This window comes from Microplitis mediator, chromosome 2 (assembly GCF_029852145.1).
Source record: "Microplitis mediator isolate UGA2020A chromosome 2, iyMicMedi2.1, whole genome shotgun sequence".
Lineage (NCBI taxonomy): Eukaryota > Metazoa > Arthropoda > Insecta > Hymenoptera > Braconidae > Microplitis > Microplitis mediator.
The window spans coordinates 239,945-254,802 of NC_079970.1; the positions used below are offsets into that span (position 1 = coordinate 239,945).

At 26.3% G+C, this 14,858-nt stretch overlaps 1 protein-coding gene across 3 annotated transcripts in view; it reads right to left on the reverse strand.

Annotated features, from left to right (window-relative positions):
* Positions 1 to 503: 503 nt before the first annotated feature.
* LOC130663158 (myosin regulatory light chain 2) overlaps positions 504 to 14,858 on the reverse strand; it is a 39,326-nt gene continuing 24,971 nt past the window's right edge. For all 3 annotated transcript variants that reach the window (XM_057462265.1, XM_057462266.1, XM_057462264.1), the window contains 4 exons: positions 13,180 to 13,307; positions 5,378 to 5,468; positions 2,791 to 2,847; positions 504 to 1,820 (listed from right to left, as the gene is read on the reverse strand). In XM_057462265.1, the coding sequence (XP_057318248.1) occupies positions 1,735 to 1,820; positions 2,791 to 2,847; positions 5,378 to 5,468; positions 13,180 to 13,307 (362 nt within the window). In that variant the 3' untranslated portion in view covers positions 504 to 1,734. The remainder of the gene's footprint in view (positions 1,821 to 2,790; positions 2,848 to 5,377; positions 5,469 to 13,179; positions 13,308 to 14,858) is intronic.

Consider the following 14,858-nt stretch of genomic DNA (forward strand, 5'->3'; position numbering starts at 1 on the left):
CCTTTGAAAAGTATATTGTGTTATTTAATTTTAACTTCCTGCTTCGAAGATTTAAAATTTTAAATAAAGAGGCAAGTTATCTTTAATTTTAAAAATCATTTGTCAAAAATTTTAGCTCGTCCAATTTGCCTGGTAACGTGTAGTTTGTTTTCGAGTATAAATTTTGAAAAAATAAAAATAATAATAATAATGTAAAAGGTTTAAATTTAACAACTCAAGTAATTGATTTCAATAATTGATTTATTTAAATTTTTAAAATATTTTTAAACATCGCATATTAGCTTTATAATTTAGCGTAACAGTATTATTTTCTTAAAATTTGATTTTTTTTTTAAGATAAATGACATAGTTATTAAGATTTTATCAGATTAGATTAATTTAATTATATTATAATTGGAAAAATGTCGAGATAACATGGGAATTTATTTATTTATTTATTTAAATTAAAAAGTTTGAGCGCAATTGGATATTTTATTTAATTCTATTTATGAATTTTTCTAATAAATAAATAAATAAGCATATTTTAATCACAATTAATTAATTTAATAGTTAGTTAATTATATAATAAATTAATACTTTCTTGAATTAATAATTTTAATTATTGGTACAAGTCAACTGGTCGCTGTATATTTAAGTTTATTTTTTCTTAAATTGAAAAAGATTTATAGAGGATTTTTAATGAAAAATTCATTGAGCATGCGTGCAGTAGGATGATAATTTATTTATTTCATTACTTATTTAATTTTACGACCAGTGGACTTATTTATACAGTTTTTATATTACCTTTGATTTTTTTATTTTTATGAAAAAATTATCTTTACTCAATGGATGTAAATCTAATTTTTTCTATAATTATTTATCTAAATATTTTTTTTAAACAAAAATAAATGGAATGCAATTTGAGCAAAATTAACTCATTCATTATGTTTTTTTTAACTTTTAAATTTTACGTAATAAGATTTTGGATAATTTTTATTAAAATTTTTCGTTCAAAGATATTTTTGCAGTTATTTTATATTTGCGTTATTTTAATTTAATTCTACAAATATCAATTACAAGATTTATGTCTCAAAATGTAAGCGATTAAATTTTTTACTTGGATATGTAGAATTTTTTTTTAATATTTCAATATTTTTGCCCAGTAATGAAAATATAATATTTAAAAAATTTATAATTGATTTAAAATCTGTAGAAATGATAATTTAAAAAAGAAAAAAAAATATTGTTTTCATAACTGGACTCTAAATTGATTGTAAAACGCGAAACCTCTCGTTTCATTAAGGTACGAGATAAAATTTATATTATTTATTCTTTAGATATTCAAAATCACTGAAAGATTACAATCGACACGTCTGAATATAATTTTATTCGAGATCAACGCACCTATAAAATAATTCTCTCTACTGATTCTCTCATTGTTTTATTTAAAATACAGAACAAAATTATAATTTAATTAACTCAATAAATATTTAAAAAATTTAAAAGCCAAAATTAAAATTAAATATACATTATACATATACACATAGTTACATCACTTGTAGACACGCAAAGTGTCAGTATGAATAAATTTATTAATGACAATATCGTGCAGTGATTATGATTTTATTTATTTTTAATTAATTAAGTTTATTTAATTTTAAGTTGTTTTTTTTGCTCGTTGATTTTTCGTTAACAGAGAAAAATACCAATAATTATTAAACAAGCATTCGACTTTATTATAATAGTTATTGTTTTTTAAGAAAGAGGTGACTGCGGTAGCTCATCGTCCTCTTCTTCATCTTCATTGTCACTCGATGGATTCACAAGTGATCGAGCAAATTCTGCAGTGAAAATTAATACAAATATTTAAATTTCATAAATTCAATTATTCAGCTCGAATTATTTATATTATTTAAATAAATTCAAATAAAGTATTTTACAAAAATATTTTAAGATACTTACTGGACAAAAAAAAAATTTCTTTTAATTCATTAAAAAAAATTAAAATTAATTATTGTTTATGTAAAAAATATATATATAAATGTACGTAGTAATTGGTACTAGGAAGTTGTAAATAGTGTTGGCAATAAGATCTCTCGATTGGAAAAGACAAATCAACTCGAGAGAAAATCACGAGGATCTGACGCGATGAGACAAAGGGCTTTTATTGATGATGAGTGCACTTGCGTCTTTTAATTGCCAATCGACTTATAATTTACTTGAGCAAGTCAATTAAAAGTGTATTTAATTGAATCATTGTGCTGATAGTACGAGAACGAGAAAACTAATAAACGCAGAACGATAGTTCAAAAAGAAAAAAAAAACCCGGGAAAAACTATTTTTTAGCTCGAAAAAATTAAAATTTATAACACGATAAATTTAGTATTAAAGTTTCATTAAAAATAACTTTTTTATAAATTTAAATCTTTGAAACGTGATAAGAATTTGCTGCCGATTCAACTGGATTGCTATTAAATTTATAAAATACTACAGTTACTTTTTAACACGTTGGCAAACATTTTTATCCAATTCAAGTAACTACTCTCCGAAACACTTTTAAGTATCCGAGAATTGAGTTTGAAGAAAAGTTAACGCTCGAGTGTAAACTCAAAAATGACAATATGTTTTAGAGTAAGTGAGCTAAAGTACTCGATTCCCAGTCCCCCCTCAGTATTCAGTCCGTTTATAGATTTTATGACCAAAATTATTAATTTTAAAAAAATATTTTCAATTATTTTAAGTTGAGTTGACAATTTTTTTCCGTGTAAAGTTAAAGTGGACTCAAAAAAAAAAATTAAAAAAAGTTCTTACCGCAAAAATCAATTCGTCCATCCCCGTCTTCATCCACTTCTTTGATCATGTCCTCAACTAAAAAAAAATTAATAAAAAATATTTTTATAAATTTATAACTTTCTACAGAATCATAAGTAATAAATTTACTATAAATAAAAAATTATATAAAAGTAATAAGTGATATTAAAACCCTTGAAAAAAGCTTTCTGTGGAAAATTTTTTAAATATTGAAAGAGAAATGAAAGAAATGAATTTTTTTCTTTTAATGTAGTTTATAAATATATATAATAATGTATAGGGTAAATTTAACATTAATGCAAGAATCATTACTTTAAATGATCATGAATGAGCCAACGGAAGAAGTGTGTAGTGGTAAATAATGTACCAACGCATTCAAAGCTGCCTACATTTTACCGCGAAAAGTTGCTGTAATAATGAGACGATTAAAGTAAGAGTTAGAGCCATTATCACACGCGGGTACTTCGGTATACTACCGAAAGGACGCTCGCGGTGCTGTGGCAATAATTTAAAAATTATCTTGTTCTCTTTCTTTTTTTTTTACGTTTCATTTACAAATGCACGCTTAGCATTTTACTTTCGGGCAAATTTTTTTTCTTTTTTTTCAATGGATAACTCTAATGAGTGAGACTCAATTTTACTCTTAAACTGGATTTCCAACTCAAGTTTATACATGAATCACCCTTTTACTTATTAATTGTTGTTGTAAATATGAAAAAAAAAACTTTTTTTCGGAATACCCAAGTTTCTTCGAAAAACAAAAATTAATGGCAATTAGAAGTTTGTTTTATTTTCTGTAACTACAACCGAAAATAAAAGATTTTGCGTGTACATGATAAAAAAAAGTAAATTTTTTTTCAGCTTTCTTAATTCACAGAACTCTTTTTCACAAAAAAAAAACTTTGTTGATAAAAATATATGTATTTAATTAATATATACTCGTGTCAACATAAAATATTTGTTTGATGAGATTTATTGAGTGGCATGATTGTTATTTGCTCGTATGACTAAATCATGTATTGATTTTAAATTTTATCTGATACCGATAGAGCGTAATTGTGCAAGTTATGTAAATATCAATGGAATAAATGTTTCAAGTATGACAATATAACGAATATAGATAATGTATATAATATATATACGATGTATTTAAGCCCACATTTCGTTAATTTTCAATAGAGTATACGATGAAACTCAACTATTGATATTAAATAATTAATAAATATTTTACACAGTTTTGTTGTTTTTAAATTTCGACAGCGAAATTATGATCTCTATAAAGTGTAATTAATAAAGTAATTAATATTTTCAATAATTATCGGATGAATGCTACTTGATATTAATAATTATTTAGCATATAAAAGATGAGAAAAAATAATAAATAAAGTTATGATAGAGCCGTAATTAGAATGAGCGTAATAAAATATTAACTTGTTGATAATTTTAAATAAATATATAATTATATCATAACGCGGATTCACTACAGAATATTTATATAGACACAGGTGCAGACTGGCAATGTCGTTTTCCAATTTTCTCGCGGATCAACTGTAACACATGTGTACAGAATTATCATCTCTATCAAGTGTTTGTGTTTGTGATATAGATCAACACTGACCGCAAGTTTCAATGCCTACAGCAAATTATAATTAAAATTACCGATTTAATTTAAATTATTCGATAAATTCTAGTTGCGCTTTTATAGAAAATTTTTTTTTGCTACTAAAAATAACTGACTTTTATTTTCAGTGTGTCCATAATGGCCTATTTATAAAATTATAAAATCGCTCAGGTCGTTTTTCACTTTCAGTGAAATCAAAATATTTTTGAAAACACGATCGATTATTATAAAATACGATTTAGCAATAAAATGCATTTTTTTACAATCCAAAAGAACTATGAATTTTTATATAAAAAAAAAAAAAAAAAAAAATTAATGATTTCCCTGAAAATTAATTGATTTATTTTTCTTTTAACATATTCATTAAAATAATATTGGATAAAAATAATGATAGCAGCTAATATTTTTTAATGAGATTATTTAAATTATTTGTTAAAAAAAAAACTAGTGAAGAAAATTTTTGTTTTAAAGAACAAGCATTTTATAATGAACTCATTAATTCTTACAAGCTTAATAATTATCTCGAATACCCGATAACTACTCTACCTTACATTTAAAATATCTTTTCTCAAAAGATACTCCCTCAAACGACTTTTCTACAATTTAATCCATGTCCTAATACAAGAAGAAGAGAAAAAAGATGCGTAGAAGCTTTAACGACATTTTATTTTAATCAAAAGAATACACTAATGGCACATTTTTCCATAGCAACAGCCGGTCGTTACCTGAATTTCCGTGTACAAGTTATCAAATTTATCCGCTTCAAATCCGTTATTTAAACTTTTCTAAAAATAAATATTTAAAAAATTTATACCCAGTCACCTAAATAATACCTCAACTGTTGACGGATTTTTATTTAAAATTTTTTTTTTTCACTCCCAATTAAAGCCTTGAAGAAACCGCGTAAAAAAATAAGCCGAAAAAAAAAAACTGTTTTACTAAAATTTAGTGGCATTTGATACTTACTCTCTTCCTCGGATAAATCTTCACCCAGACACTGTAACACCGCTCGGAGATCAGATGCTGTGATATAACCACGGTTGTGTTTATCAAAGACCTGTAAAATTAAAAAAAAATTATAATTATAAATTTTTTATAAAAACTCAAAGAATATTCTAATTAATATTTACTATGATTTGATCCTTTGTTAGTTTTACATGAAAATTACTATCAAATTTGATCAATTATATACTGAGAAAAAAATTATTTATTGTTCAACTCTATATAGATCGATAAAAATAAAAATTTAAAAAGGCAATTTATCGAAATGTACAAGATTTAAATTTTTGAATTAAAAAAAAAATTTTGGGAAAATAAAAATTTGAAATTGAGATGTATACTTGAATCAAAGTTTGTCCAAATAGATCAACAGAGATAAAAAAATAAAATCTTATGATTTAATATTTTGACAAGTTTAATTAATTATATATGATAAATAATAAATGAAAATGACTAATCGAAAGCACATAGACAAAATCCAATTATTAAACAATTTTCCAGATGATTACCATACGATCGATTATTATATTCGTTAATTACACATCGTTCCCTTTCCTCTCTAGTATACTCTCTAGTACCACATGATCGTCATTCTAATAAAATGCAGTTGTGTATCCCTCAAGCCCTCAACAGTTTCCCGCACCTGCGGTTTCGCGGGATTGAATCATTACCTCCGTACACCCCGACTTTGATAGATATATGTATATATAACATAATATAAATGAATAAGTTATATTTGCAATGGAACTAATTATTCGGATATTTACGTAACAGTTTCTACGGAAATTAAATTCATATGTAATCGTTTAATTATACATTGAAACATAAAAATGGTTAAAATAAGAATTACGATGAATCATTAATTAATATTCTCAGCAATGTTATTAAAAAAAATGTATCCAGTTAATTTTAACTATAATGAGATCTTCATAAACTGGAGTAACTTGAGCTCAAAAAAATAAACAGTTAGGATGAAGAAACAACCGCAAGAAAATGAGAGCATGAAAATTTTTTAATTTAAAATTTTTATGCGGACATATATTCTTATTTCAATGTTTGTTTTACTTTTCATGCTTCATTTTATAATAATATAACTATTAGGTACGCGTAAATTAAATTTTTATAATAAACAAAAAATAAAAAAAATTTTAAACCCGAATTTTAACTTTATTTTATTATATTGCTTGTTTTGTTTGTGTTGGTAAAAAAAATTTTTCCGACAGACTAATAATTATTTGTAATTGAAATGAGAATGTTTTTGAAAGCAACCAAGTACCCGTGTACGACTCTCGATCAATTTTTCATTGGACATTTATTTTATTTGTCTATTTTTATAGTTTTTTTCCGAGATTGTATGCTGACGAGGAAAACCACTCTTTCAGTCAGAATTATTTCCTCCTATTTTTTCATTTTATTTTTATGTACGTGCAGGCTCGTCGGCATAAACTGACGCTGACGATTTATCGATAACGTGTATTTAAATGATCTCTGGTTAATTACTCATTGTCAAATATTTTTTAGCACACGTACAAGTCTTCTATAACAATACGATAAATTTCACTCGCAAAATCAATCGTATAATTACTATGAAACTATTTAGTTTCTGATGAAAAAAAATTCATTTTGAATATCTAAACATGCGTCCATTGGAGGAAGATAACCCTTGTAGGAAGTTACTTTAAAAGAACCATTGAAGTAAAGCTTAATGAAGATTCAACATAAAAAAACATTAGTTTGTTGTAATCATAGGCAGTGAAGCTATTAAATAATTTATTTCTCGATGGTGTAGTAAGTTGTATTACATACATCTTTTTTCATATTATTTTTTATGTTATACAATCTTTTTTGTTAGGGTCTTTTTCAGAGATTACTCTCAATCGTTATTTTCTTTTTTTTTTATATTTCCTAGACTCATCTTCAGGTCAATCTATCCCATCTGTACACAACACGCCCAAAACTTTATACGATATACCCAAAACCATATACACAACTCCCACATACGTTTCATCGACTCGTCAACAAATTATCGTTCTCAAGGGTGATACGCTATAACACCAGCTACTCTTAAATTTTTTCCCCAACGTTTCATTTTCATCTATACCCTGCTTAAAGTTGAAATCATATTTTGTTTATTTTTTTAACTAAATAAAATCTTGTGAAAAAAATATGTGTTCACGACATGATAAGAAAAATATTAAGACAAACGATTTAATTAAGGATCCAATCATGTTTGAATATTAGGAAAAATAAAAAGTTATTTACTGAGTATTTGTTGGATAAAATCCTATGGTATATATAATTGAGACAGCAGAGAAGCTAAATCATTAGTAGAAAATGACTATTATCCGACAATGAGTTGTCGATTTGCCTAGGCGGTGATTACCCGGCTACTACCAAGTTCATTGTTTGAGTTGTCAAACTCGTTCATTGTCGCGTCTTCACTCACTTCTCATTCCATAAGATATATTTATCAAACAATAAGTTGAGGATACGAGTATATGTAGGAAGAAGCAAGAAGAAAATGAGGAGAAGGAAAAGTATGTAAGGAATAGGTAGAGGTTCAAGTACAAGTAGAGGAAACTTTATGGACAATTGCATGTGATTTGCAATTTCTCTCTTATCTAGTTTCCCCAACAGCCAAGTCACGACCTACTTTATGAACATCTGAATCATCAATCTTATCACTCGCTACCTAATATGTTTTGTACCATTACAAATTTATCGATAAAATTACATATCTCATATTGTCATACAACTTTTACTGACCATTTTAAAGTACATATTCAACTAAATCACGTTATTTATCTGCCCTAAGCATCAACTCTATTTTATATTCAGGTCATTTCATTCGTGTTATTAAATTTTTGCACAATAAACAAAATTTTTTATTATCAGCAGTTTTCAAATAAAATTGGCGAACAAGATTTAAACATGAGTTTTTGCTACTTATAAAAAAACTTTAAATACTAAAAAAAAATATCCACCTGTTGCATCTTTGAATTTTTATTTTATGCCCATTTTGACAAGCCTAAGAATAATTTACAATCATTTTAAAGATTTTTCAATTGATTTAGTGTTCAATTAGTCAAAAGGTTTTTGCATTTATTTATTTACGAAAATATATTTGAAAATAGTGTAATGGGTTACGAGTTATAAAACACGAGGTCAAGAATCAACTTATCGCTGGTAAATTAAAAAAATTACCTGAACTTTGGACTCAACGTCTGAAGCCAATTGAAATGAGGCAATTCAAGTGCAATAGCACACGTGGGAATTGAACTGTCAAATTGATCGGTTGAAATGACATGTGATTATTCTGAGGTTTACAATACGAATAAACGGATACGATTTTGACCGGTGTAAAATGAAGTTTGAAACTAATTTACCGGGAAGAGATAAGCATTTTCGTCCCTAGGGAAGAAACTGATCATTCACAATTCGCTACTTCGCATTGATCTCTAATTGGCTCGTTTCAAATGACTAAACAGGTATTGAAGCTTACAATTTCAATACAGGTAACATAATTGGTTAAACTCAAAACTAATGTCTATGTTAAAAAATAGCTGAAAATTTAAAAGCTGGTCGACTGACTTGCAGGGTTAGTTGATTGTAACATTCTTCATTTTTGCTTTACTAATAAATATCATACCATCTGAACTTAAATTTAATTAATAAAGTTTTATAATTTAATGGAGTAACAAAAAATTACTAGGTAAAACTTTTTACAAACACGAGTACTTAGAAATAATAGTTAACTATCTATAATTATAATTAGAAAATTATTAATGATTCAAAAGACTTGCTTTTTATTTAAAGTTAATTATCTCACAACATCCGGGTCATGTCTGTGAAATATCACATTTTATAGTTTTATACTTTTTTTATTCCTGGTGTTTCATGTTGACAATAATGAAGAAAAAAAACAAACTTAACGATCATACTCGTGTTTTATACTGGGATGTATATTTTTATTTTATTAAAAATAACTGATACTAAAATTCAAATCCGTGCACGTGAATGTAAAAAAAAAATAAATTCAAAAACTTTATAGTTGATAGAGCTACAGTACTTTGGACTGAATTCAAGAGATAGGTTAGCCTATTTATATGCTAAAAATGAGGTACTTAATAAAAGAATAAGCTCGATGATATAGAAAAAATCGAAAGCACAATATATAGATATATATCTCTGACTGTCTCGATTTGTTATTTCTGTCTGGCAGAATGTATTACATATACATCGTGTAATATTACACGACGTTTGTCGAATTTAATATTTTTTTATGTCCGATTGAAAACTTCCGTGAGCATTATCCGTAGACATTCAATAAAAACCAATAAGCGTTAAATATACTCAATGTGAAAATAAACAAATGAAAGTAAATGCAAACTTACAATATACAGTACAATAGTACTGAATGTAAACGTAAATTCATTTGTCATTAAATGAAAATCTTTGATAAAAAAAATAGTTAAATGGAAAAAAAAGTTAAGTGTAAAATATTGTACATGTCGGATCAGGAAATCTGATATAAAATAAAAAAAAAAGTGGAAAACGATCGATTTTACAGGTCAGTTCAAAAATATTCTTCTAGTCATCCAAGTTTAAAAGTTACTCGAGTTCAAAAATATTTTTTTTTATACTAAACATCAAGGAACACTAACAAATTTTCTGATGAAAATTTTTTTTATTGCCATCAAGGCTTTTTTTTAAATAAATTGAAATTGATAAACTTGGAAATTTATCAGATTGATAATTTTCGTGCTATTCCAAAAAAATGTAGAATTTTTTTTTTCATTAAATTTTTTGAATGTAAATATTACAATCTGGTGAAAACTATAGTTCTGAAAGCGGAACCAAAACCAATAACTTGCTGTTTTTTTTAAATTTTCATAGCGGAAAGTTTAAAAGTTAATGGTGATAACAAAAAATTTATTTTATAAGAGTAAAAACATATGGAGTTAAGTACATGAGTGTCTTGTACGTCTGGTTTGTTATTATCTTACTTTAGGTAGTTGGATAAGACACCGTTCACCGTCTTCGAGCTTCTAAATTTAAAATAAATTGACACGGAAATTGATTCAAGGTGCAATCCACGGTACCGTGAAGGTAGAAGCTATGAAATTTTCTTATCTCGACGGCACGTTAGTATAGCAGTCGTATAGAGTAAAAGGATGCATTTGCGAATAAATTACGGCTATATAACCTGGCTCTCATGTGGTACTCACATTTGCACGTTAATGCATCATAATGCATTGAAAGACCATCCGACATACATATAAAATAGTCTTATGATTGTATACACAAAGGAGACGACGCAAACTACGAAGCCTAAGAAAATAGTACGAACGTGTAGATTTTATAAAACGGGATTATACATTTTAGACTCAGCTTTTAATCAAATAAAGTTGGTGATAGTTTTAATTACTTATGAGATGCATCAAAATTTTCCTTGAGGCTAAAAAAAAATCCTGCAAAATATTCTAATTAATTTTGTTTTTGTTCTCTATAAAATCTGATATTTATATAAGTTATATGTCTATTATTAATTTGAGATATTTGATACTGTAAATGTATATAAATAAAACAAAAAAAAAATATCCGTTTTTTTTTGTTAACAATATGAAAAAATTTGTATTCATATTCTATCAATCCACAACAGGAAAAATTTGTTTGTGGTAGAAGGAATGGATAAATATTCCAAGTTAAAAAAATATACTATTTTAATTTTGTACTTGCGATTGAAGAACGAAACGAAAATATAGTATTGAAGGTAGGTATTTTCTTGACTACTTCAATTTTATGGGCGGAATATATTTATAACGAGATATTGAGAATGAAAAGTCGAGTATCAATGGCCCAGGAGGCCTGAATTTCAAATTGTATTGTAAATCAACTTGACAGAAGTGTAAAATATAAATATATATATAGAGGTATCTATAAGGAAAACATTAAAATAGTGGTGTGACTTTAATTGATATAGAAAGTCTCGAGATTCCCCGGAGCATTAGCTGTATGGTTTTATTGTATTGGTAAAAAAAAAAAAAAAAAAAATACTGGAAAAAAGGAGAGATAACGGAGTTTAAAATGTGATTTTTTCGCGTCGTTAAAAATACGAATGTAGGGAGTCGTAAAAAAATTACAAAATAAATATAAAGTTGAATGAAAGCAAAAAGTTGAAAGTTTGTTTATATTAAAATTTTTTTTTTAGTTTAGTTTGAAATTTGTTTATTTTATTTGGTTTGATGGACTTTTAGGAATAGGGAATAGATAAATGTAGGTGTAGAAAAAGTTAAATTGAATAGTAGAATGAAATAATAAAATAGATGAAAAATTTTAACACAAGTACAGACGGTAAATGATAAAAGTAACGATCAAGAATGAAGTGAATTGAAAAAACGCATAACCGGGGAATTGCTTTTAGAGTCATGTTATTCCTAGTGAACAACAAAAATCGACGTCACGATGTTTTTTATGGGCGTTATTTTATTTTTTTTTGCAGTAGTTTAGTTAATAATCATTGCTTTTAATTATTTTTTTGTATGCTACACATTTTTAATAACTTTATTATCAAATAATTTAATGTTTAAAAATAAAAATTTAATTATTTAATAATTAAAATTAATTATGCAATTTAATTTATTTTTCTATTTTTTTTTATGACGTTAATTACTCAGAAAAAAAAAGTCTATTCAGTAAAGTTTATTCAAACTTTTCCAACGTATGAAGTGTCCTTGTAGATAAAAAAAAAATGAATAATGAAATTTTCATAATCGCGTAGCTTGAAAAGAGGTTGAATTAATTTACTTTCACGAGTATAGACCTGATATGAGTTAGAGTAGAGTAGAGTAGATATATGAGTAGTGAGTTGAACTCTTGATTCTCTTATCTTCTCGGATTTCAAGCTTTTTGCTGCGTTCAACTCCCACCTGATGCCGTCATTTACAGCCAGGTCTATTCTCTTCCTACCAATTGGTGTCAATTTAACTGTACTCCCTTGCCAAATAAATCCCCTCGAAAATTCCTTTTATATTTAATACCGGGTAATAATTTATGTTTATTCCCCAATTTTCCTTTTCTTTTGACAATTCAACCCCAATTAAATTCTCTATACAATAAATAAAAAAAAAATCTCTATTTATTTTGTTTTTTTCCCTCGTTAATTATAAATACTCTTACAAATACAAATAAACCACACTCTCGAGTTAGTTTTTCATCTGATTGCCAACAGTTTTACCAGATATTTATTTTTAAAATTATTCTCGCCTGAAAAATCTCACCGGACACTTTATCAATTTCGTCAATAAATTTTTAAAAATTAAAACAAAAAAAAAAACCTTAGAAAGAGTTGCACATAAAACAAACTTTTGATGCGAAAAACGTCACAAACATATAAAATTCAAAAGGTAAAGAAGAAATGTCAAAAGCAAGAGTCTTTCATTATTCAAGATCCAGCATCGAGTTTCACAAAACTCTTTTCTTTTTTTTTTTTTTATGGGTTCATTAAATTTGCTGTAGTAAAGAAAAAAAAATATCAATCCTCATTTACGTTAAATAAATAATTCATTTGACAAAATTTAACATCATTCAGCTGCCAAAACCTGCGTTTATTCATCAAATAAAATTTATAAAATAAAAATTATCATTTTTAACTTAAATAAATTTTCAAATGTTTATTCTCGACTTGAACTATTTTATAAAACTTGTCCCTGTAAACCTTAACCGAATTCGTTTTCATAAATTTTTAAATTAGAAAAAAAAAAACTTACCCGAAATGCATCACGTAATTCTTGTTCCTCCTGTTGCTCTTGAGTAAGATCTGTCTGTTGTGCAGCACTTGCATTGCCAATATTGCTAACAATCTTGACAAACTCCACTAGACTGACATTTCCATCACCTAAAAACAAAAAATTATAAATAAATTAAGTAAATAATTATACTTATAAATGGAAAAATTAATAATTATAATATAATTGGGATTTAAATGGAGTGAAATGATGTAAATATTATCTGCCTAATCATCTAATTTATCTTGACACACCTCAATAGAACATATAATATACAATTTCCAAGCACTCGTTTGCCCGTAGATTAACTATCAAGATAATTTGACATCAAAATTGTTTCCTTTCACGCCCGCTCATACAAACCGAGCGATAATTATCCATAATGATATAACCCACAATGACACAATAAACCCCAATCAATAATTTCAATCGCATCATACCTTTATGACTCCAACGCTCATCAATAAAATTTATTAATGACAAAATAATTTAATTGCCTGTTATATAAACAATAAATATCCTAACATTATCACGCTTAAACTAATCAATAAAATTCATTAATTCGTTGATAATTATGTGTATCTATACATGTGATAGAATAAATAAATTAAATTTTCCAGTTCACTGGCTTCAAAAAATGATAATTAATTTTATTGGATATATCGTAGACTTGACACTTGATTTAACTCAACTTGAATGTCTGCAAAATATCGCCTTACACTTACAAACACTTTGAGTGTATATAAATGTATTTTTATTACACGTACGGTACTATCATTTACTGGGCAGTGTAATAAAATTTGAAATTTATTGCTGGATAATCGTATTGCGCTTGCTTGGCCTTAATGTTTTAAACTTTAAAGCTATAAGTATAAACTTATTGAATCTCTATGCCGTATACACACCCGTATCTGCATTAGACCAGAAAAAGCATCAGCAAAAATAAAAAGTTTTAAAATGTAAAAAGCTTTAGCATTATTAAGTAAAAGAAGAAAAAAAAAGGTATTGCCACTAGAGTAAAAATGAAAATTTGCATTAAAATTAATTCTCATTTAAACTTGTTAATTAACGATAAATATTTATAATATGACATTATGTATAGTATAATGGAGAAAATTTTGAAAGCTAAACTCGCATCTATATTGTGTATAGTTTAATTGCATAATAATGTGTGTGTGAAGATGAGAATAAATTACATAAAGGGATGAGACAGTGAGAAAAAAACAAAAAAACTAGTGAGGCGCCTCAACGGTGTGCTCTAAATCCCGTTTAGATCTAGACTTAACAAGAATTAAATTTGGTTCGAATAAAGCCGCAAATCTTTTCCACAAAAATAAAAGTGTAAATACAATTTGTTTTTATTTTTTTATTTCTCTTCTCGAAAGATATACAAAAGGCAGATAAAATTGTTCGTAGATGAATTGCTTTGTATTTTTTTCTTCACCCTCATGATTGTACTTTCTTAAAGTTTCTTTTTGTTGTTAAGATTGGACCAAAAACAATTGGTCATTACAGACTATAAATTGTGAGATTTATTTTTATCTATGACTTGGTGTAGATACTGCACGAAAATTTTGAAAAATTTATTTAGAATATGTATTATTTTATAATCTATTTTGGTTTTAACTAAATAATGCTGGTTGTTGATAGTATATAATTGT